At 40.9% G+C, this 25,111-nt stretch overlaps 1 protein-coding gene across 5 annotated transcripts in view; it reads right to left on the minus strand.

Annotated features, from left to right (window-relative positions):
* Positions 1-10,591: 10,591 nt before the first annotated feature.
* Positions 10,592-25,111, minus strand: part of ARMH4 (armadillo like helical domain containing 4) — a 156,048-nt gene continuing 141,528 nt past the window's right edge. For 2 of the 5 annotated variants that reach the window (XM_034937629.3, XM_034937625.3), the window contains 2 exons: positions 22,051-22,185; positions 10,592-21,807 (listed from right to left, as the gene is read on the minus strand). In XM_034937629.3, the coding sequence (XP_034793520.2) occupies positions 21,739-21,807; positions 22,051-22,185 (204 nt within the window). In that variant the 3' untranslated portion in view covers positions 10,592-21,738. The remainder of the gene's footprint in view (positions 21,808-22,050; positions 22,186-25,111) is intronic. The other 3 variants (XR_008620897.2, XR_008620896.2, XM_034937626.3) reach the window with 3 other exon arrangements.

Raw genomic sequence — 25,111 nt, forward strand, 5'->3', positions numbered from 1 at the left:
GCTGCTCAGGCTCTGCTATTGTTACCAAACCAACCTGGCTCTGTCTGCCCACGTGCAATGGAAAGCCAACACCAAGGCATCAGCCTTTTGTAAAAAGAAAAGTTTACTGCAAGGCTGCCAAGCAAGGAGACAGGAGGAGTCTGGCTCAAATCTGTCTCCCTAAGCTGGGGGCTAGAAGAGGTTTCACAGGCAGAGGGCAATGAGGCATAATCAGATTGGATCTTGCAGTGAGGTGATGTCAGGAGGTGTGATCTGACTGGATCATACCATGGAGTGATGCCAGGGCTTGATCTGATTGGATCATGGATCATGCCTTGTGATATCTGCTTCTTAATGAGGTCCCCATCCTTGGTCTGAGCACTTAAGTTTCTCCTGTAGTTGCATACGGGGTTTGTCTGGGCATGCTCAGGTTACAAAACTTGAAACCTGGGGTTCATGGAAACTGAAAAAAACAACTCACAACTTTGATACAGATTAGTCTGGCTTTAGAGTTACAGTCTCATGGGCAAGAGCAGAGGGACACCAGTCTTCCTGGCTTGGCATCACTGTGGCTACCTCTTTGCCATTGTCTCTGAACTTCAGATTCATAGATATTTCCATGAAAACAGACTTTTTTCCTCCAAATGTGACAACTTTCTCAGTCAGTGTTAGACATCTTAGTCTCATACAGGGATCATCAAAACCTAGGGTAACCATATCACTTATATCGCATCATTTATGCTTCTGAGAGCACAGGGGAATTATTAATAAACCTGCAAGGATGACAGGCAAAAACTTGGCTGTCTCAGACAAACTAGACTTATGTCCAGCCTCTCAAGAAAAGAAAAAACTCAACCACTCTGGGCTCTGAGGTTTATCACCACCTCTGGGGAAAGCAAGCTTTTCAGGGGCCAGTAGGAGTGATGTATGGGGCACCTACTTGGGGTTCACATGCTGGCCCCTTTATTGAGTTCATTCTGAATCCAGAAGCTTGGCAGAGTTCAGCCAGATGGCAGGGTGAGCGCCCTGCCTTCCTGGTAGTCTCTTCTTCTGCAAGGGAATAGGAGGCCTTCACCCTCCTTTGTTCAAGAGTCTATTTCTAGGGGCCTGTCACCCCAGGGTCCCTTCTCCAGCTTTCTCAGGAGGCCCCACATCATCAGGCAATTAGCTCTCTAGTGGGTATAACTGCTACTGCTACAACCACTGTCCCAGGGGTAGGGTGGTCCTAAGTGTCCAAAGCCAGAATAAATCTACAAGATGTGTCTCTTCTCAGCGGGAAAGGCAGGCTAGAGATTCACTATGGAACTATGCTTCCAGGACAATTTGGAGCTCAACAGAGATGACAGGATCTGATATTCAGATTGGAAGCCTCCAGATGCCTATTTTGAAGAAAGGCAAAGAACAAGAAGACTGAGGGGAAGAGAGTGAAATCAAATTTTATACACAAAGCAAAGTAGCAATTTCTAAAACGATGGAAATGCCAATCCATGGAGCTCCTTCACCTAAAAATACCCCCAGTTTCTTTTAAAATGTCCTCACAACTGAGGTGAGAGGGTTTGGCAGTGGGGAGGGAACAGGATCTAGCAGGGGACAACTCTGAAAGCAACAATCATCACTTTGTGAATCACTAATCCGGCTTAAGAAGAGCCGCTCGAGAAACACCGCCAGCTTGTCTCCAGCTCCTAGGAAGCAGAAGGATCCTGAGCAGAACTGCCTGGGGCCTTGCTGGATGTCGGGCCACGCACTTTCCAGAGCAAGGCTGGCCCTGCCAAACTCAGACAGAGGGCTCACACTTTTTCTTACCGTGGAAAATAAAAAGGAGACAAGTGTTTCCAAAGCTTAATAAAGTAAAAATCCAATATGGAATTTCTGTAATGGTTTCATCTATATAAAAACTAGGTCGTCATCTGAGCAGAGACCCGAAGGGAACAAGAAGAAGTGTAATATTCACATTATAGGAGTAGCAGGGTGGTAAAGATGATTTCCTCTGTGTCTTCTTTTCCTATTATATAGTTATTTCCTATTGTATAATTTTTTCCATTACCTTTAATGGCAAAAACCGCAATTACTTTTGCACCAACCTAATAGCAGCTATAACATTAAGAATAATTTGGCCGGGCACGGTGACTCACAGCTGTAATCCCAGCACTTTGGGAGGCCGAGGCAGGCGGATCACTAGGTCAGGAGTTCAAGACCATCCTGGCCAACATGCTGAAACCCCGTCTCTACTAAAAATACAAAAATTAGCTGGGCGTGGTGGCGCACCTATAGTCCCAGCTACTCCGGCGGCTGAGGCAGGAGAATCGCTTGAACCCCAGGAGGCGGAGGTTGCAGTGAGCCGAGATTGTGCCACTGTACTCCAGCTTGGGCAACAGAGCAAGGTTCCGTCTCAAAAAGAAAAGAATAATTTAACTGGATGAAGGACTCTTGAACACTAGCCATTTCAAAAGAAAAGAATCCAATCTATGCAGTGGGAATACGCCTTGCAGCAGACTCTCCAGGCTCCTTCTGGGCCAAGGAAGCTGCATCTTTCCCATTGAGCAAGAGCCAGAGGATTGGGTCTTGGGCTGACATATTGACAGTGTGATTGTAACAGGATCACAGCATCTCCACTGTATGACCAGATGAGGACCCCCAGCTTGCTCCTGCCTGCTCTCTCAGAGCCATCTCTCTCAAGGCCATCACACAGAGAGAAGGACTGAGCTCTCCTTGACCTAGTTCCTACTAGGACCCTGGCAGAGTGATTACTTTCTCTTACCTTGGGAAACACGGTTAATCAGTCAAAACCTTGTCAGGCTGAATCCTACTAAACGTGACAAATTCTATTTCTTGGATCATGCTACATTTTGAAGCAAACTGTAGTTGCTATCCGAACGCTGGCCTTGACTCTATCTTGGGGTGAGAAGAGCAGCTGAAACCTCTGTGACCTTTTCCACACAGAACTTTGTGGGCTGGGAGAGGCTTTGTGCACTTCCACAGACATCTCTGTATTTTAGGTTCTTTAAAAAAGCAGATAATAAATAGTAGCTAATGGGTTGAAATGCTTCCTATGTCCCAGGAGCTGTGCTGAGCAACATCATACATGATTTTGTTTAATCTCTCCCTATGACCTTCATGCCATCCCCATGACATCTACTCCAACTCCTACATAACTTCCGATTGCTGAGCTCTGGGGGAGAAGGTGCAACAATTACCCCCACTTCACAGATAAACGAAGAGGAGTTTTGATAAAGAAATCTAGCCAGGCACAGTGGCTCACGCCTGTAGTTTCAACACCTTGGGAGGCCCTGGTGGGAGGATTGCTTGAGCCCAGGAGTTTGAGACCAGCTTGGGCAACACAGTCAGACCCCATCTCTACAAAAAAATAGAAAATAATTAGCCAGGTGTGGTAGTATGCACCTGTAGGCCCAGCTACTCCAGAGGCCGAGGTAGGAGAATTGCTTGAGCCCAGGAGTTCCAGGCTGCAGTGACCCGTGATCACACCATCGCTCTCCAGCCGGCGCATCAAAGTGAGATCCTGTCTAAAAAAGAAAAGAAAGAAAAGAAAAAATTGCCCAGGGTCACATTAAGTGACAAACCAGGATGGGAAACCAGGTCTTTGCACTCCAAAGCCTGCTCTCTTAATCACTATGCATATATTGTCTCAAGCGAAAAAGAAGTCCTGTGGTTGATATTTGGGAGATTTAAACTAAAGTTTTCTTTTTCTGTTGTTTATTTTAACTTCCCAATACTCTAAATCTGGAAGGGACCAAGAGATTATTTTCTACATACCCTTTCATTAAAGAGGAAACTGTCATCTCTGGGACCTTGAGTCAATCTCAGCTCCAAGAGAATTATGAGTGGCCAGGTCAGGTTATGGGCCCAGTCTTGGGATGGTGAGGCTGGCAGGAGGTTATCAATAGAAAAGGAAGGTGAGAAAAACTGTTCGTGGCAGAAGCCATTGTTGCCTGAATCTGTGGTCCCAATCTCCATGCACACGCTCATTTCTCATTCCTCAGGGAAGGAAAGTGATTCCCCATCACCCACCAGGACCATGGGACGCTCACCCTAAAGAATTTCAGTCTATAAATAAAGCTGGTCATGTCCATCAGACAGGCTAAGCCTTCATCTATCTTGACATATCGAACATCAACAAGGCCAAAAACAAGAGTGAGGAAGAAGAGAGAGTGCTGCTGTCACCTCCTCTGACTCAGGGTCTTACTCACTGGTTGTGACTGCAAGTCCATATGTGTGACCAGACCCAAGCCTAACTGGATTCTTCTGTAATGAGGAGCCTCTCAGCCTAAGAGTGGAGCAATGCTCTGCCTGTAGGCCTCTTGGAGTCAGGATTACAGTCCATAAAAGAGGTGTCCCTTCCTGCAGGCCAAGTAGTCACCTTTAATGTAATAGTAACAGTGGCCATAATGGAGCATGTGCCATGGACCAGACACTGTGCTCAGGACTTTACATGCACCATCTCATTTAATGTTTACAACAGCCCTACGAGGGAAATGCCATTACTGTTAGCATTCCCATTTTACAGACAAGAACACAGAGGCTTATTGGATCTGGGGTGGTAATACTGAATTTGACTGTGATATGTGTTCTGCTCATTTCTTAGTACTGCTTTGTGTTCCCAGGAGACTGGCCTCTGTGACTGCATCAGTAGGGCCTTTTTGCCCTGTGGTTCCAGTTGAGTTGGGCTAATGGGAGGCAGTGGCTTGAGCTGCAAAGTCAGAAGAGAGGTGTGGCCATTTATCCCTCCTCCTCCTCCGTCCCTGTTGGGCCGGTTTTACCGCTGGCTGCATTCCTCCTCTTCAGCCAAAGCTCCAGTTCTGTGGGCCCCTCCTACACAATGGCTCTCCCTAGGTTCAGGTAACCCTGTTCCTGCCCCGTTTGTCCCTGAAGGCAGAAAGGTGACAATGGCTTCCCCTGCTGTTACTCCCTGGGGACTTCACAATCCCTCGCTGGTTACTTTAACCTTCCCACACCCTTTGTTAAACTCTCTTCAGTAACATTATTTGAGTATATCATCTCTTTCCTGCCAGGACCCTTGGCTGAGGCAGAAACTGAATTTCTTGCTCCAGTTAGCACAGCTAAATATGGTAAAGCTGGGATTAGGAATCTTGGCAGTCTGACTCCAGAACCCACATTTTACATCACTATCTACATTGGTTAAAGCACCAAATAAGGCCACCAATGACACAGAAAGAGGAATCTAGCGCCTCATTTCAAATCCTCTGTCCTTTCTCAGATGCTACCATTTCGGCAAATAGGATCCACTGTCAGGGCCGAGTCCCGGGCCTCACTTTCTCCCGAGACTGTCAAGGTCGCCCCCATTCTCCCAGAATAGCCAGGGCCACTGTGAGAAGGACCTGTCCAGAGGCCCAGGAGCTTAGCAGGGAGACTTTCTCTAATTCAGGCCAGGCACATTCTCTCGCTTGTCTTGCAGAGGCTAGCTGACCACAATCACCCCTACAGTGGGATCTAGATATTGTTATATGGCACCTAATTCAGAACAATGAAAGCAGAACCTCTAGGGGTGGGCCCTGGGCGGGTTAGTTCTAAACACTCTTCTAGTGTGTCTAGTGTGCAGCCATCTTTGGAACCATGGTACTAAACTGCAGGCAGCTGTTCAAATGTTATCTGTCTGCAGCCATCTTTGGAACCATGGTACTAAACTGCAGGCAGCTGTTCAAATGTTATCTGTCATCATGACGTGTCCCTCCCAAGCCTGCGGTGAAACAGGTAGTAGCCTTTCCATCAGGAAAGGGGGTGTGGAGAGGAGGGGACAGTCATGTTTAAAAGTGATGGAATGTTTTATAGTATCTGAAGCTGATCCACAAGCACTTCCAAGGCACGCTGCCTTAGGCACGAAGCAGCCACACAGCAGGCATATTCTATATGATAAGGTTTTTAAAATTTGGAGAGGGCTCAAGTCAGCTGAGTCAATGATATACTTGCTTCTATATCCAGCGTGCTCTCGATTAATAAATCCTTTGAAATGAGCCATATATAAACAAACTCAGATCCTAATAAATCACGCAAAGGTGAGCTCCTACTTGCCTGCCATTAGAACCACATCAAAATTTCCTCAGTGCACAGATTCCACGTGTCTCCTCCCAGGGAAGAAGATTTGAGTTTGAAAACGATCTCATGCTTTCTACTGCTATGCCTTCTTCTCTCTTGCCACCTCTGCCTTTTCTGTCTCTTCCACTAACTAGCTGTGGGACTAGAACTAGTGAGGTCATCTTTCCAAGCTTTCCTTTCTTCATCTACTAAATCTGGTAGTCACTGGTTCTCAAAGTGTGACCCTGAGATGAGGAGCATCAGCATCACCTGCGAGCATGTCAGAAATGCAGATTCTCAAGCCCTACCCAGACCCACTGAATGAGAAACTCCGGGGTGGCGCTCAGCAATCTGTTATAGGAAGGCCTCCAGGTGATTTTAATGCACACTCAACTTAAGAACTATTGTTCCCAAATATCGTTATGAAGCTGTTCTCCACAACCTCCTTGTATGGTTTCCTTTCTTTGATGGCCAGTTTTCTTCCCAGGATGTCCAAAGCCCTCATTCTCTCTACCCCTCACTGAAACATGGTAAGTTCTGAAGACTTTTGCACCTGCAGTTCCTTCTGCCTTGAATGCTCTTCTCAACCGCTTCTTCACATCCCTCAGGTGACCTCAGGGTATGAAGTAGTTGGCTCCTAATATTGTCTACTCAGCAGACAATAGATTTTCATTGTAAGACTAAATTACCATCTATTATTATTTTATTTATTTGCATATTTTTGTCTCTCTCTTTCCCCTAAAATGTAAGTTCATGAAGTAGAGACCATATCTATTCATTTGCTGTATCCCCAGAACTTAACAATGTGTCCAGCATAGCCAGAACTGTTCATTAGCACTTTCTGTGAAGATGGAAATGTTCTATATCCACTTTGTCCAATATGGGAGCTACTAGCCATGTGTGGTGGCTATTTGGGCACTTGAAATGAATCTAGTATGACTAAGAAACTAAATTTTAAATTTTAATTTAAATTAATTTAAATTTAAATAGCCATATGTAGCTACTTCCTACTGCACTGAACAGTGCAGCTCTAGACAAAAAAAAAAGCGTATTGAACAAATGAATAAATTCCTATCAAAAGCACTAAGAATGTGATTTTTTAAATTTGACATTGATTGGTAAATAATATTTTCATTAACTCTGATTCATACAATCATCTTGCCTGCAAAAAAAAATTCTTTTTTACTCTACTTTTGGTAGGAACTTTTGTTTTTTTTTAAATAAAATGTTTTCAAGTTATAACCAGCATTCTGGTAAAAATTTTTAGCTGAGAAGTGAAATGGTAAAGGTAGAAACTAAAGTGTATTAAATTAGCCTTCAAGGTAAACTCGAGTTCTTCTTTTTATAGGAGTTTTGGGATGGAGGGACCAGAAGGAATGATCCACGATCTCTTCCTACTTCTAATGGACTATTTTTACAGCCCTAGCAAGGCCGCCTATAAACTCTGGAACTGCTGGGGATGGAGGAAACTCTGTCTCCTCTTTAGCAGAAGAAATATGGTGAGGTGGAAGGGAAAGAATACAAGCAAAAGCACTTGGATTATAAGTCATCTTAGAAAGTTATTTAACCTCTGAGCCTCAACTTCCTGACATAGAAATTGAGGTAATAATGCCTACCTCACATGGCTAAGTATGTCAAGTGCTTGGCATGCAGAATGCATTAGTTCCCTTCTTTCATGGCCAAAATTTAACAAGTTCCAAGAGAAATCTATCTCCTGGGAAGGTTTTTTGGTCTCTCTGAAATACTCCCAGCCCTTATACTTTTTGAGCACAAGTCAACCTTCACTCAACCTTATCCTAACCCTGTTTTGCCTATTTTTCTGTCTTCTAAACTCTTAGATTATAATTTTACACTTGGGGGAATATTCATCGTTATCTTGGTTAGTAATGGATGATTTGACATAGTGTAATCCCTTTTATCAGATGTACTGGAATATATTCACAGCCCAAACTTCCTTTTCTTTAAAATAAAAGATAGGCTAAAAATGAGATCCAAGGATCCTTCCAGCTCTAAAATTGCTATATTCTCTGGTTATAGAGTTTCTAACAAGGAAGCATGTGGCCTAAATGTGTCACTTCATTATTAGAAATATCATAGTACTAAATTAAGCTCTGATGTCCCAAAATATCCCTGTACTTTAATACCAGATCACAGTTTCTTCCCTTGCTTTGTACCCTAGCCTAGCCTGTCTTCTTCTCTCTATCTTAGTTTGTATTCTCCCAAAAACAGAACCTGAGACAAAAGCTTAAACACAGTAGTTTGTTTGGAAATGTGATCTCAGGGACCAGGAGTATAGGATGGAGGTGGGAACAGTGAAGGAGGGAAAGGATTAGTGAGGATGCATTATCAAGGTGGCCACTGTTACAAGTGACTGGCTCCAACAGGATTTCTGAGAAACTTGATAAATCACAACTCAAAACTGTCTGCCTGAAAGAGGAAAAGAGAGCAGTTATTCATCAATCCTCATCCCCCTTGATGGACAAGGGTGGCCTCACAGATATCAACTCCCTCGTACTTCTGAATTGTGCATGCCTTAGTATTGACGTGCTTCCCAAGGCATGGTGTCAGGACAGTCCAGCGTCAGAGAAGTGAGAAAGCCACAGCACAAGGCTAGTCTCTATCAGGCTGCACCCATGCAAAAGCTGATTGACACCTGCACAGACCTGGTAAACACAATAGTGGCATGAGCAAGAGGATCTGGAGTGGTGTACAGGGAGGTACAATCCATTTCTTGTGCTTGTTTTTTGTGCCCTTCTTTAAATTCAGTCTATCAGAGAATCCCTTTCATGGTGGTGGCCAGCCATAGTCTCTGCAGAGACTTAATTCAAGAGGGTTAGTGGAACAAGTTCCAGTTCTACTGTTCCAGCTGATCCCAAGATCATAATATTCTTCATCTCCCTCCTCCACTATCCACTTTAGACTTTTCTCATCCTTGCCTGATCTAGGCTCATTAACATCTTGCCTGATCTAGGTTGCTTGCTTGGAGGGTGACCTTGAGTGTGAGAATGACAGCACAATCCACCAATGTGAGTCTCCTGATACACTTCCATACAGATCCTCTGGCTTTCATGACATGCCTTATGTTGCTAATTAACAAACCTGAGCCTGTCATTTTCTTCGTTTGCTTTTTTCAAAGCCTCCAAAGCAGTCTAAACACACCAGCCAGCTCAATCCTTGTTATTACCATTGCTCCTGTACTATTTAAAGACCACGGCTATCACACCACCCAATGCTCTGCCTCTGCCTGCACCTCATCCCAATCCACCTCAGTAAGAGTCTTAGTAACTGAGATGGTGCTGGCCAGATACCACCACTCCACCCACCTCCAACAATGGAGTCCTTATTACCTCTGAACAGTGAGTGATCTCACTCCAAAATCCCACTTATTGTAGCCTGAGTTCCCCTGAAAGCAGGACCTCAGACAAAGTCTTGCATGCAAGTAGCACTGAAACAAGGAAAGAGAGAAGGCCAATACAAGGATGAATTTTCAAGGTAGCATTGCAATGGACAACCAGTGCTCAATCCTAAGGACTATTCTGAGAAGCCTCATGAAACGTATCTGAGAACCGGCCACATGAGCAACAAATGGTGGGAGGATTTATCCATCAGTTTCCATCCTCATTGGTTAAGGCCCACCAGGTTAGCCCCCCTACATTTCCAGGTTGTACATGTGTGAGTGACAAGTGAAACCCCACAGTAACCCACACCCTGGCAAACTGGTGGAAGCCTGTGCCAAACTGAATGCTACTTAGGTGACTGGAATAAAAGATAGGATTTGAAGTGTCTGTTACACTTCCTCTAAGAGGTGTCTGATACGCTCCCTCTAAGATGTCCCTTAGGTTCCTATTTTCCCAGGATCATTCCAGTTTATGCCTGTTGTCCCATTGTAATTAACAGTGTCCCCACTTTTTTGTTTTTGAGATAAGGTCTCATTCCATCACCCAGGCTGGAGTGCAGTGGCATGATCATGGCTCACTGCAGCCTTGACCTCCCAGGCTCAAGTGATCATCCCACCTTAACCTCCCAAGTATCTGGGTCCACAGAGGCACATCACCACGTCTGTGGCTAATTTTTAATTTTTGGTAGACACAGGGTCTCCCCACATTGCCCAGGCTGGACTCAAACTCCTGGACTCAAGTGATCCATGTGAGCCAGCACACCCAGCTGTGCCCCTTTCACTCTCAATTGTATCCCAGTTTAGACCATAAGGATATATTCACTTAGTGCGCTTGCTCTCTCTCTCTCTCTCTCTCTCTCTCTCTCTCATACACAGACACCCATCCCCCCCACCTTCTACCCACCTTCCAACACACACACACACACACACACACACACACACACACACACACACACACTTTGAGAAGCACAAAAACAATCCCCCATAGAATTGGTTTATTCATAGTTGTTTTCTTCTTCATGGTTGTTTTTCTTATTTTTTACTGCCCTCTGCAGAAACGTCTCTTGATACAATGCATTTTGTGTTCATTGAAATAAATGAAGAGTGCATCCAAAGAAACCACCTTCTACTAAATCTTTAAACAAGGAACAGGTCTTGTGCCACACATTGCATTTTAATACACTTAATTTAATGAAGCGCTGCATTCCACAAGTACAGTCTGTACAGTAGCTCTCCTTTGGGATGGAAAAATTACAAGAAGCAATGCCGAGGACCGTGAACTGTATACAGAAGCCTTGTGGATCTAGAAACCAACAGTGTGTGAACGTAGGACATTCTCAAGTTTTAAAACGTGGCCATTATAATATCATCACATTACATAAATATCACATCACCCATATTCTTTTTGCTTTTTTCTTTTAGGACCAAAAAAAAATGCTTGTAAACTGCAAAATTACTTTAGATCACTGTGATAAATCTGAATTAACTACTAAGTACAGTCAGCCCTTCATATTTGTGAGTTACACATCTGTGGATTCAACCAACCCTGGATGGAAAATACTCAGAAAAAAAAATCAGTACAGAGTAGTGTCTGTACTAAACAGGTACACACTTTTTTTTCTTGTCATTATTCACTAAATACAGTAATAACAACTAATTACATAGCATTTACATATTAGGTATTATATGTTTAGAGATGATATAAAGTATACTTGAGGATGTGCATAGGTTATTCGCAAATACTACACCAAGTTATGTAAGGCGCTTGAGCATCCATGAATTTTGTTATTCAGCAGGGAGTTCTGGAACCAATCCCCCATGGATACCTAGAGACAACTGTAATTGCAAACTACTTCAGTGAATAACAAAAGCTAACTAAAAACTTAGTTCTGAATAATTGGATTGTCTGTTGCACTCTACCTGTTGAAGCAGAGTGTTTACATGGCCACAGGTAATTCATTCAGTAATTTCAGGGTATGACTCAAGATGCAGTATTCTTCTCTGTGGCTCTTCGCCTTGGAGCACTTGGAAGATGCATTATCTGCTGAAAAACCAATGTTCAGTGTGGGCTGATATAATAAAAATTAAATACTTTAAAAACTGAATCAAAATCATAGCTAAAAATCAATGCTATATAGTTTCTATGACATGAAAAATCTGTGAACAAATCATTTATTACAGGTCTTGTTTTATGTTTCTCTTGTCAAAGATAATTATTTATTACAAGGGAGGTTTCTGCCATCAGCAGAGTCAAGGGTAACCTGGAGTGCCTACCTCTTTGAATTTTGATACTCAATCGAGTTTATCCGTGTTAAGTACTGAGCACAGCACTTGGCCTACAGCAAGAGCTCAAGAAGTATTTGTGATTTTATTATCGCTAAGTAAAAATAAATTTGAGTTTCACTAAGATTTTTGAAATTCACATTTTATTTGCATGGCATAAAACTAGCCTATTCAACAACTCCCCATAATTAAACTTTAAAAGATCCTGATTATTTATAACAGAAAATAATTATGTCCCTAATTCATTTATTTGCCTTTTTTTTTTTTTTTTTTTCTGGTTGCCTTTGATTGACTTCTGACCTTAAGCATGAACAGAAATGTGTCCTAAAAAGCCTGGTCTTTCCAGTGAAGAGTCAATCAGTTTGCCAAATGCTTACTCCGTAATTTTAATCTAATAACATTTTATGAACAAGAACTTACTTTCACATCCAGACAATATTTTTAGAATAAAGCTCATTGCACCTTATAATGTGCTTTATTTAATGTCATCTTCTACTATGTGCAAGAAGTTTGGGGGAGTACGGGCTAGTAGAGATGTTTACAAAGGTCTTGATTGAAAGACCCACAGGGCTTTGTTAATTGGTTTTAAAGATACTTACAATTTCTCAGCAAATACATAGAACAAAGACAATAAAACGTTATTTAGTAAGATATAAGTCCTATTGAATCAGTTGATACCCACTTTCATTTATAGACCCTTCAGAGCTGAAAGGGATGGGGAAGAGGGTGGATGAAGAAGGTCTAATGGAGAATACACAGAAGAAGCAGAAGCCATGGCTCCTCTTTTTAACAATGACAGAGAAAGGAAAACAATGGACATAGCAATAAACATTTGCTCATTTAATTTTAGTCAAGTTAAATCAAATGTAAAAAAATACGTGTGCCCTATAATAATAAATGACACAAAAATACTAATTAGATTCAAGAGAGTTGAACTGAATAACCCTTTAATCAATTTAAGTCACACAGTAAGTGTCCTTTTTCCCAGTATTTCTCATAATACTACATATTATTTGCGCTTATGGTTATTCAGTCTTATTATTTAATTATAAAAGCTTATAGCTTTTACTTTGGGGGCAAAGACAAAGAGAAGAAAGTGTTCTCTAATCCCTTAAGGAACAAGAATATGACATTTGCCAATGTGCGTTGTGTTTATGGAGACTTCTTTCAACTCTGTTCTTATTTTCATCATATGGAGGCATCCTGAGGTAAATGGGCAGTTATGGACCATCAAATGCGAAATAAATGTTTTAATGAGGAAACACAGCTTGCTCGTTCAAATACAACTTAGGATTTTCACAAGCTGTTTTCCTTTCTTCTATTCCTCTTAAAACAACCATGGGAAAACATAGCTACAGAGAGGTAACAAAATACTATGTAAATTATAATCCTGATTTTGTATAAAAATAAAAGTATTTATTGCATATCATAAATGCATAGGAAAAAAAGATTAGAAAAGTACAGACCAAAATGTTACCAATGTTTATTACTGTTAACATTTTGGGTGGGACTGGAATGATAATTATTATTAAGTTTTTCTGAATTTTCTCAATTCTGCATATCATTGCCCCTGAGGCCCTCCAGAATCTGGCCTTGTGCTGATATGGCAACTATGGGAAACTTGCTTTATTTTTCATATGCTAAGGAAGGTAAGTGGCTTGATGATTGCCCGTAAGAACTGTCAAAAGGCCACAGAAACCGCTCAGCACCGGGACACGGAGCTGCATTGCTTGATTCTGCAGGCTGCATATCTAAGACCAGATGTCGTCCTCATACATACCAGCCCTGAGAAAAAAGTTTCTTGGATTTGTTTTCAAGAAAAACAAGATACTGAGCTTTGTTCCCTTGTCAAAGAATAAGAAACTCTCCTATTAGCCTTTGCGAATCAAGACAGTCAAACAGATCTGAGATAGTAACTCATATCTAGGGATCAACCAAAGTAATCCCCTAAAGGTATTAGGAGAATTTTCCCAGATATTTAAGTTTCATTAAATGCAAAGTTAGTTCACCGGTACCTACTATTAAAAGTAACAGAAAATGGCGAGGTGCAGTGGCTCATGCCTGTAATTCCAAAAGCTCAGGAGGCTGAGGCAGGATAGCTTGAGCCCAGGCGTTCGAGACCAGCCTGGGCAACATAGTGAGACCCTGTCTCTACAAAAAATAAAAATAAAAAATAGCTGAGAGTGGTGACACACAGCTGTAGTCCTAGCTACTCAGGAAGTTAAGGGGGAAGGATCACTTAAGCCCAAGAGTTTGAGGCTGCAGTAAGCCATGATTGCACCATTGCACCACAGCCTGAGTGACAGAGTAAGACCCTGTCTCAAAAAAAGTAAACAAAAGAAGTCACAGAAAATGACCACACATTTACACTTTGTAAAAATTAATGCTGCCTATACATTTCTGGCAGGCTTGTAGGTTATTTTTCTCAGGCCTAGATATGCTGGGATAACACAGGGTCAGCCCCTCCAGAAGGCAGAACACTAGACCATCGTATCTAGAAGCCTCAAAAGTCCCATGACCCTAGTCAGCTTTAAATGTTGTCTTTTCCCTCATCTCTCCATCTAAACAATCTGCAAGTCCCACTGTCTACCCCTGCTGAACACCGCCAGAACCCATTCTCCCCTTCCATGTTCATTTCTGCAACCTTGGTCCAGGCCATGATTATCTCTCACTTACATTGCTGCATCAACCTTGACCTTCACTGGTGTCTCTGACTCCAGACTTTAACCTTCCCAAATCAGTCTTCCTATTAACTCAGGCCTGATCATAACACTTCACAGCATAATATTTTTTCATGACTTCTAATTGCCCTCAAATAAAGTCCTCATTCCTTGACAGGACCTAGAGGATCCTTCCCATTCAGCCCCGTATTTCACATAGCATACTACCCTCAACCCCAACTCTCACTCCCCTAGAATACCTAGCACCCCAGCCAGGCTAACTACTTGATCTCTCACCCCTGGCCTTTGCACATGGGGTTTCTCTGGCTAGATCACATATCCCTTTCTCCCCTTTATCTGAATAACCCCACTCATCCTCCTGGCCTTAGGTTTGATGTTACCTGCTCTGGAGAAGCATCCCTGATCTTCTTGACCCAGTTAGATATTCCTTTTCTGGATCCCAGTGTCTCTGACATGAAATTGCCCATTTTCTGTCTTCCCTACTAATCCATAAGCCCTTTCCAGTCATGGACTGTGTCTTGGCTCCCCCAACACTTAACATATTACCTGACACATAAAAGGCATTCAATAAATACTGATTCAGTCAGAAGCAATATCAAGTGTTCCTGGTTTGCTGAAGATAGAATCTCTAGCCATCCTCACCCTCGGCAAAGAACCAATCAAATCTTTGGGATTCAATTGGTTCAACCACAAAACCATTTCCTATTCCTCCTCCTTTACCTCTTACATAAAGAGGGAAATAAAGGAAAATGACCACTGAAGGTTTTGTATCAAAATTCCTTTTTGGAAGACTACTTATAATTTCCTACTTTAGTCTGTCTGGTCATGAAGAAGTCTGAACTACACAAATGCTGTGGCCATGTCATGAGACATAAAATTAGAGAAATGATTCAAATGCTTTTGGTCCCTTCCTTTATTTCACTGCTAATTAGGAAGAGAATATTGAGATGGACATGACACTGGTTAATAAAAACCTCAGTTTCCTGAACTGATGCCAGGTTTATTCTTTTGAGACTAGAGCAGATGATCTACCCACCTTAAAGGTAATAAAATAATCCAAGTGGATGCCCACTTTGCCTGCAACTTTGCTTGCACTCCATTCCTATACCTATAAACTTTGAGAAAAAAGATAACAGGATTTTCCCCCCACAGATAATTCTTCTGTTTCTACTCCTCAGTTCCTCCATCCTTAACCCACAAAAGGTTACACCTCTCAGCAACATCCATCTGAAGAATTTATACTCTATATTACAAATTATTGATGGTTATCACTTACATAAGTGATCTTTTCCTGCTGCTTCTTGAAAAGAGAAAGTAGGATATTTGCTTTACTAGGTGGAATATGTAAGTTTTTTTACATCAATTTTTTTGTGCTTTTACACAAACTAGAACATGGGAGCAAATGACTTGTTTCTTTGTGCTTTTGCTGCTACTTACTGAGGGAATTCCTTAATTACTTCCTTCCTTCTTTCCTTCCTTCCTTCCTTCCTTCCTTCTCTTTATCCTATATGCACATGATAGAAATTTGGGTTAATTAAAAGGGAGTTAGATATACCTATTACCCCAAATAGGACACTCCCAGTGCATTTGTATTACAATGGCTTGCAAAATAAATGCTGGGGTTTTTTTCTGCATGCAGAAATTAAGCAACAGGATTATGTTTCCAGCTATGTTAACTGCCAGTCTATAATTATCAGAGCAACATCTCTCCACAGTTCATCTTCAGCTTATCAGTCTAGGAGTGCTAAATGTGCACATGTGGGACTTTTACTAAGTCAGTACCGTTATTTTGCTTTCAAATTATTTCCTATTCCTAGAAGTTTATATTCAGTCATTTGAAGACTGTGCAATTAAAGAAGATATCTAACTGAGCTTAAGCTCATTTAAAGTAACCAAGCACCTTTTACCTCCTCATCCATCTTGGACTTCAGTTCCCCATCCCCAGCTATGTTCATTCTAACTACTATGAGATAATATTATTTGATGGAGAAGGTGAAGGCAAAATGGATTTGTGTAGCTTTATGGTCCCTTCTCCTGTTAATGATCTTCCTCATTTGTATTCTTCTCCTTGCTTTTCTCTATATTTTTTCAAGCATTGGTCCATTCAGAACTTTGGCATCCTCCAGCATTTTCTAATGTTTTGTGCCATTTTTATATTTGCCTTGCATTATGATTTTCCTCCATCTTCTTCTACCATATTTCTTTGCTTGAAACCACACCTTCACATACCATAAAGGGAAGAGATTTTTTTTCAGTTGTGTTCCTGCCTCTTCAAATTCCTCTGTGGTCATAAAAAAGCCTGTCTTGCCAAAATGTCACGTAGCTATAACCTTGCACCAAATAGTACATCTTGTTTCCAAAAGCTGTTTTTTTGGCGGCTGGTAGGAACATGGATTATTCATATCCACAGAAATCACAATCCCTGTGGAGGATTTGATTCTTCTCCCCCAGGTTGTGGCTGTGATTGCAAATAAGGTGTTTCATTTGGACTTCTACAGGAAGAAGACACCTGGAGGCAGACACAGAAGGAAGAGCGAGGTATTCAGTATGCTCCATGCACTCTATATAATTTTCGGATACCTATATAAAATGTTTTGGCTTTTAACGCTTAGCATTTGGGGGAAAAAATCATAAAATGAAAAACCACTTTTAATTGACTCTTCAAAAATTACTTTAAATGTGTTCTAAAACTTGGCTTTAAAATTTCTTCATACAGTTTTGACCTATGTTAAGAGATACAGGTACTTTAAGAAAGTGTTTCTGGAAAATTGTATTTGAGGCAGTTTATCAGCTGAAGCCACAGCTAAGGCATCGCTAAGGGAATCTGTTACCCTGGGATACTAATTAACTCCAAATATTGCATATAAATTAAGCTAGCAGCTACTGAAAGAAACAGCTTATGGGAAAGAAAAAACTAAAGAGGTTGGAAAGAAAAGCACTGTCTTTTCTAATTAGAGAAAAAGACATCAGGGGTATGGGAGAAACCCTTTTCTCTCCATCCCAGCCTTCTATTCTTTTTCTAGTAGCTTCCATCCTTTTCTCTTTCCTTTTGTTTTCCTTTCTCCTTTCTCCACAGCAGGTGTGATTTATTGGATAGCATGACCAGGGAAAGTGTCTCTTCCTACAGGGGACTGCTCTCCTTGTCTCTTTTGTGTGTGTGTGTGTGTGTGTGTGTGTGTGTGTGTGTGTGTGTGTGTGTGTGTTAAGAACATTTAATGTGAGATCTACCCTCTTAACAAAAATTTTTGTTTTGTTTTGTTTTTTGTTTTTGTTTTTGTTTTTGTTTTTCAGACGGAGTCTCACTTTGTCGCCAGGCTGGAGTGCAGTGGCGCAATCTTGGCTCATGGCAACCTCCACCTCCCGGGTTCAAGCGATTCTCCTGACTCAGCCTCCCGAGTAGCTGGGACTACAGGCGCGCTACCAGGCCCAATTAATTTTTTGTATTTTTAGTAGAGATGGGGTTTCACCATGTTAGCCAGGATGGTTTCTATCTCCTGACCTCATGATCTGCCCACCTTGGCCTCCCAAAGTGCTGGGATTACAGGCGTGAGCCACCACACCCGGCCCTCTTAACAAATTTTTAACTGCACACTGCGATATTGTTAACTATAGGCACTATGTTATACAGCAGAGCTCTAGAACTTATTCATCTTGCATAACTGAAACATAATTAATCAACATCTCCCCATCTTTAATTTTGCCCAGCCCGTGGCAAGCACCATTTTGCCTCTGCCCTTATGAGTTTGATTATTTTGGATACCTCAAAGAAGTGCAATCATGCATTTGTCCTTCTGTCACTAGTTTATTTCACTTAGCGTAATGTTCTCCACGTATATCCATATTGTCACAATGACAGAATTTCCTTATTTCCTATGGCTGAATAATATTCTACTGTATGTATATACCACATTTTCTTTATCCATTCATCTATTGATAGGTATTTGCATATCTATCAATGCAATTTCCATATCTTGGCTATTGTGAATAATACTGCAATGAACACAGGAGTACAGATACTTCTTCAAGATCCTGATTTCTATTCTTTTGGATATATGCCCAGAAGTGGGATAGTTGGATTATATGGTAGTTCTATCTTAATTTTTTGAGGAATCTTCATACTGTTTTCCACAGTGGCTATCCATTTTACATTCCCACCCACAGTATAGAAAGATTCCAATTTCTCCACATCCTCAGAAACAATTGTTATATTTTGTTTTATTGAATAATAGCCATCCCAATAGGTGTGAGGTGGTATCTCATTGTGACTTTAAATGACCTTGTCTCTATCATAAGGAAGTGGTTCTCTAGATAGATCCCTCCTAGCTGTGTTCCCAAGCTTGCTGGGGCATGAATACCCCAAGCTCCTTCCCTGGAGATTCTAACTCATCAGGTCTGGGGCAAGGCCTTGAGATCTGTATGTTTCACAAGTGTCCCAGGTGATTTTTATGAGCCTGCAAATTCTGGAAACACTGCCTCTCCCTCCGAGAAGAAGACCTAGTTCCTGCCCCTGCGGTGGGATGCTGGCAGTTCTGGCTGGGTAAACTCAGTCCAGTGGGGATGGTGTTCACAACTGAAGCTGCAGGAATCAGCCCTCCTTTCCAGACAGCTTTATTTGTTTCACTGTTAAATGTTTTAAGCCTAGTTGTTTGAATAAAAAGTTGACTTTCTATTTTAATTGTGCAAATATAAGCATACTTATCACTTATTTTGGGTAAACCTACAAGTGCCTGATTTACTACTTCTCAACTGGCCCACTATATAACCACTGGCCAGCACTTCCATCTCGTAGCAGCATCCCTAATCCCAGGTTTTGTTTAAAACATGACAACCTTTTCTGATCCTCTTAATAATCTAAGCCAACCACTGAAAATCATTATTCCACAGCCACCAGCAGCAAGCAAAATGGCCAAAATAAACATGTCATTTGTACCATCCACCGACCTTCCACTCAATCCAGATGTTTAAATGGGTTTGTACAGAAATGTACTCTAAGTATACTCTTTTCCTTTAAGAAATCATGTGTCCCAAAAGGGACCACAGAGATACTGTGTTAAGCCAAAATTCACATACATGTCATCGCCATGGACCTCTGAGAAATGAAAAGATGGGTCTGTTATTTGGGAATTTATTACACTATAGTTTGAAGATTCAAACTATTAGCCATGGTTTAGTTAAGACTATAGATTGAGTAGCCCAAGGCAATAATGGCCATTAGTATCACCCATGTGCTACTCAGTTAAGTGGCCTATTATGTATTCTCAACAAAGAGTTTGTCAAGAATACAAAGACAGTAATGCCACACCATGCTCACTTACTCCCAACCTTAGAAACACTTACAGCAAAGGGCTGCTCTTAGAAAAGGAAAACATCCCTTATGCAACATCAGGATGTCTCTACTCGTGAAATTACAAATCACTTCTGAGTGTCATGGTTCTGAATTCTATTTTTAAAATCTGACCTTGAGCTAATTTGCCAATTGCTAACTTCTATTTGACTGTACAGAGCTTTTCACTTCTCTTGATCAGTTTCACATATTTGCTTACATCTCTTGGCAAAAAGAGTTAAAATTATTTGATGAAAATGTTCTTGTGAGCCAGACATTATTCAAAAATGGATTCTAGGAAGGTTTCTCTATTAGTTCCATAGAGGTGATACTCAAATGTATGACTGTAAAGGAAATAACTGAGATGGGGAAGGAAAGAACTTGTGTGTGAGTAAGAGAGAAATTAGAAAGGCATCATTCATTTAACAAAGATGGAAATTCACATCAAACGTTCCTTGACCAGGCAGCTATTCCCTTAGAACCTTTGTTTTAAAGAAGGACCCTGAAATGTCACTGCTTCCACCAAAGTCTATGAAAAGGTTACTGAACTGAAGATAAGGGTGCATGGCTGGGTCCAAGTGGGTTCTCACGCTGATTCTCTCTGGGTACAACTTTGGAAAATCATTTCACTTCTCTGCTTCAGTTCCATCTTCAGTCAAATGGGAGAATAAAAACATATGTCCTACCTCACATAGTAGCTATGAGGAATAACTGTGCAACTTTTCTTGAACATAGTAGACAACTTCTAATAAACACCAACAAGTACTCCACAGTGACAGCACTGTTAATAAATAACTTTTATTCTTCCATGGCAACGAGCCAAGCCTTTACCCCAAAACTCAACTACAAATCCTCAATCCCTAGATTCAAATAGCGCATTGGAATATCCTATTTTGTATAGGGCAGGGAATTACATTCCAAGGGAGATGAGAAATGACTGAACATACTTCAATATCCTCATAGCGGGGTGCCCTGAGAGAGGCTGGTTTCCCATGAGCTCTGTTGTTCACCAGGACTCTGGCCACTGGGCAGACAAACGATAGAATGTCTATTTTTCTAATAAAGCCATATAAGGACCAATGGTAGCCCACCTTTTCCATGGTGAAGTCCACAGATGTGGAAATACAACACTCTGAATTAGTCACATTAGTAGCCACATAAGCATAGAACCAAATGGCAGAGAGAAATGCTCTGAGAGCTTACCTACCCTCATCTCATTCTTGAATTCTTCTTCATTTTTTCTCGGCAAAATCAAATAGTATACAAAAAGAATATCTCTTAATCATAAACATGTATGACTCTGTTGGACTCAATCACACTATTTAAGACAGCAAGCGTACATTAAGACTAAGAGTCAGTTTAATGTATTATTTCTAGTGCATTTTTTTCCTCGCCAAGAATAAAACGGAAGGTGAGAATAATAAAACTAGGAGACTGAAGTACATAATGCAAAATACATACAAATCTACATATAATCCTAATATGCTGAGAGAGCTTCTTAATGAAAATGATTTCATTCTGAGTTACTGCTAGTTTGATGCAAATGCAGTATGTACCATGGCCCACAAGCCTATGGTTTCAAGTAGGTAGAGTATATCTTGAGAAGTTATTCTTTGTTAAGATTTATATCTCAAAGTCAAGCATGCCTTGGTGGCAACAATCATTATTCTCAATGCAGGTAATTCAAACCAAGGAAAAGACACTGTGGAAAACTACAAAATATTTACTCTGCCTAATGTAGCAACTCCTACTGAAAAACATATATGTTGCATATTTATGAGTTGTAGCCCACGGTTGTGGAAAATTCACTACAGAATAAAACCAAATACTGCATGATACGTTTAGTATACAACATGCCGTTTCTGCTCAGTACAAGAAAAATCTACTACCCAGCACCCAGCAGACACTAGGACTAACGGCCTGATAGCAGCAATGTGGCAGGTTGTTCTTTTTTTTTTTTTTTCTGCTCCAAAATAAAAATTAGAATAGTAGCATCGTTGAATATCCCAATTAAAACCCAGTCCAATTCAAAATTCATCTTCAGAGCTGTCGGCTAAGAGCATTACTCGATCTTGCATGCTGTTGAATTCTCTCTGCTAGAGAAAGAAAACGGAAAAGCATTAAACTCTTTCTGCCACAGAGCAAAGCTGAGAAACAGGCCCACTTTAAGAGACACGCTAACAAACGAAGCCAAGGCAGGAGCTACAGCAGCTAATCCAGACCACTGGGCACGTCAATACTGCCCAAGCATCATTAAACCCCGTGTGCTTTATTAAGTAAATTAGATAAGCAAAGAATGTTCTGAAACTGATTAGGTTTTGCTGTTGTTGGTTCCATACCTTTCTTTTATGCCTTTTGAAGCCATTTCTCCTTCGGCGATTCATAACCTTAATGCTGTAGAGGGCTCCCAAGATGAACAAGGCTCCAGCTATCCCAACCCCTACAGGCACCAGCATCCCAGACATGTAACCAGCCTGCATAGAAAAGGAAACACACATTAGGATGCTAAACAGAGCGCGCCGCCCTGGGTTTCTCATTTCTGCTGGATGGCAGCAGGTTTTTAGACACTTTGAATTCTCCTGTCTGCTTTGTTATAAGATAAAACTAAGCCCAAAATGCAGTAACTTTTTAGGGAGAAGGCAACAGAGAGAGAGACAGGCCTATTTTGGGGATATTTCAAATACATAGAAGTATTGAAATAAATCAGCCAGACCTAGTGGCACCTCCGGCCACTAGCTTATGCACACTTGTCAACCTCAGGTTCTGATGACAGAAATATAATTTGTATTAAAGATGGATGAAGTAAGCCTCTGAGAATGCCAGGACTACTAAAATGCTATAAATTGGAAATATCAGCCAGAGTCAAGCTTAAAGGAGGTCAAAGTGCCCTCTGGAATAGTGTGTTTGCTGGGGGGTAAAAGAAGGGCCTTGACAGTGGTGGTCCTCTCGTCTCCCTGTCTGTCTGTCTTGGCTGCATTACAGTAAGAAAGGAAAGACGAAAATGCTTGTGAGTAAAAGGGGAGGCCTTCTGAAAACAAGGGGAAAAAAAAGGCCTGCAAAGGCAAGAGGAGGAATGTTAGATGTTGGAGCAAAGGCAGAAAAGACAAGGACAAGGGGAGAGTGAGCACACAAAATGGATGGACTGATTTCTGTGAATGGAATCACCTTCCCAACAGACAAGACAAAGTTGGAGGTTGGGAGGGAATTCTGAATGTCCCAGCCCCAAAGAAAGGAAGTGGCAGAGAAGTACACAAAGATCACTGCCAACAACACGATACCTCCAAAAGATCCTGGAAGTGTCAAATTCATCGATGTCTCCAGGGTCTCCAAGGTGTCACTATGGATACTTTTATCCTCAGAGAGCAGGATGATCACTGGACTTGAGTAAGTACCTCAGGACCTACCTAAGCTCAGGGCAAGGCCATTGTACTCAGAGTGATCCCTACACCTTGGCCAATAAGACTCCTATGGGCTAACAGGGTATGTACTAACCTATAGCCCTTTCATGGGGGAACACAGGTAATGGTTTGCCTCCCAAGAAGCCCTTCCTAGAAGTCTACCCATGCAAAATACATAAACAATTTAAATTGTTCATAAGTCTATTCATTTATATGACTATTTTTTAAATTTTTAATACAGCACAAACTGTTTTAGTATTTTTCAAAGTGAGCCAAAAATGGAGCAGGACAGAGGATAAAAGTTTTCCTGAAAGTGCTGAAGTATGCAGGCTGTGATGTTTTCCCAGCATTTCTAGCAGGACATCCAAAGAACACATCAGACTTTATGAAACAGCAGCACTTTCCTCTTGTGCTCAGCCAGCTCCCTCACTGTTTCTGCCTCCCAGAGTCTTAACTTAGGGCAAAATATGGAAATTTTTCCATTAATTTGAGAACAATAGCACTGTTCCTCAGCATACTAAGTATTTTTCCCCAAGAAACAAAGCCTAGACATTTTTCAATAAATTAATATGCCTTCTTCTCACTCATAGGTGGGAATTGAACAATGAGAACACTTGGACACAGGAAGGGGAACATCACACACCGGGCCCTGTCGTGGGGTGAGGGGAGGGGGGAGGGATAGCATTAGGAGATACACCTAATGTAAATGACGAGTTAACGGGTGCAGCACACCAACATGGCACATGTATACATATGTAACAAACCTGCACGTTGTGCACATGTACCCTAGAACTTAAAGTATAATAAAAAATAAATTAATTAATTAATTAACTAATTAATATGCTTTGTAGAAGCCCAAACTTTTTCTAAAGTTCTTCCAAATCTACTTAAGGCTTATAAAAACTCTGTAATTTTCCATGTGGGAAAATACTGAACAACATCAAAGTGTTGGTGCTCACACAAGAACTGTGAATTATTCTTAATTACCATTCCCAGTGTATGGAAACACACACATGTTGAAATATGATAAACTTTAAGCCCAGATGATTAGGCTTCTCATGTACAGTAACATTTGAACTTTTGGAAGGTCAACTTGATCAGCCTCTGTGCATGTCTCCTCATACTCTGTAACTTAATCCCACACCAACAACATCGGTATTCTCAAATATGTCACCATTTCCGCATTTCTTATTGACACACTTAAGTCTTTTACTTACGGAGCTTTATTTTTTCAAATTTATATATATATTTGTAAATTGACATATAAAACTGTACGTACTCATCATGTACAACATGATGTTTTAAAGTATACTTTCATTGGGGAATGGTTACATTTAGCTAGAGCTCTAAATTATGTAGATTTCACAAAAATTCAGTTACATCTCTCTTTTTTGTCTCCTCTATTTTGTTTTTCTTTTTTGGTGGCATCTGCCTTGCTTTGAAATTACAAGTAAATTACAAGATGGGAGCAAAGCAACGTACCATCTTAAGATATAATTTAACTATTCTTCTTTCAAAACTGACTAAGGGAAAATAAGCTCCTCTGTTAGAATTGCTCATGACTTGATTTCTTCAGCAATGAAAATAAATAAGACAACATGCACAGTTTTAAGTTATAAATTCTGCCTAGTACTTTTTCTCTGTCCAAATTATTGCATATACACGTGCCCCAAGATGTGACACCTTGAGAAAGACACAATTGCACCAATGTATTATTCCAACCAGGAATGCATAACCTGAATCTAATCATGAGAAAACATCCAACAAACTTAAAGTATATTCTGTTTTTTAAAAAGACTGTGTTCTTTAAAAATGTTAATGTCATAAAAGATAAAAGATGGCTATAAAAATCTTCCAGATTAAAGGAAATTAAAGAAACATGACAACTAAATGTGTTACATAATCCTAAAGTGGATTCTGTGAGAGAGGAGAAAAAATGCTCTTATGAAGGATATTTTGGGTTTGTTGAAAAAACTGAAATATGAATGCCAGATTCCATAAA

The sequence above is a fragment of the Pan paniscus genome, chromosome 15 (genome assembly GCF_029289425.2).
Source record: "Pan paniscus chromosome 15, NHGRI_mPanPan1-v2.0_pri, whole genome shotgun sequence".
NCBI classification, from domain to species: Eukaryota; Metazoa; Chordata; class Mammalia; order Primates; family Hominidae; genus Pan; species Pan paniscus.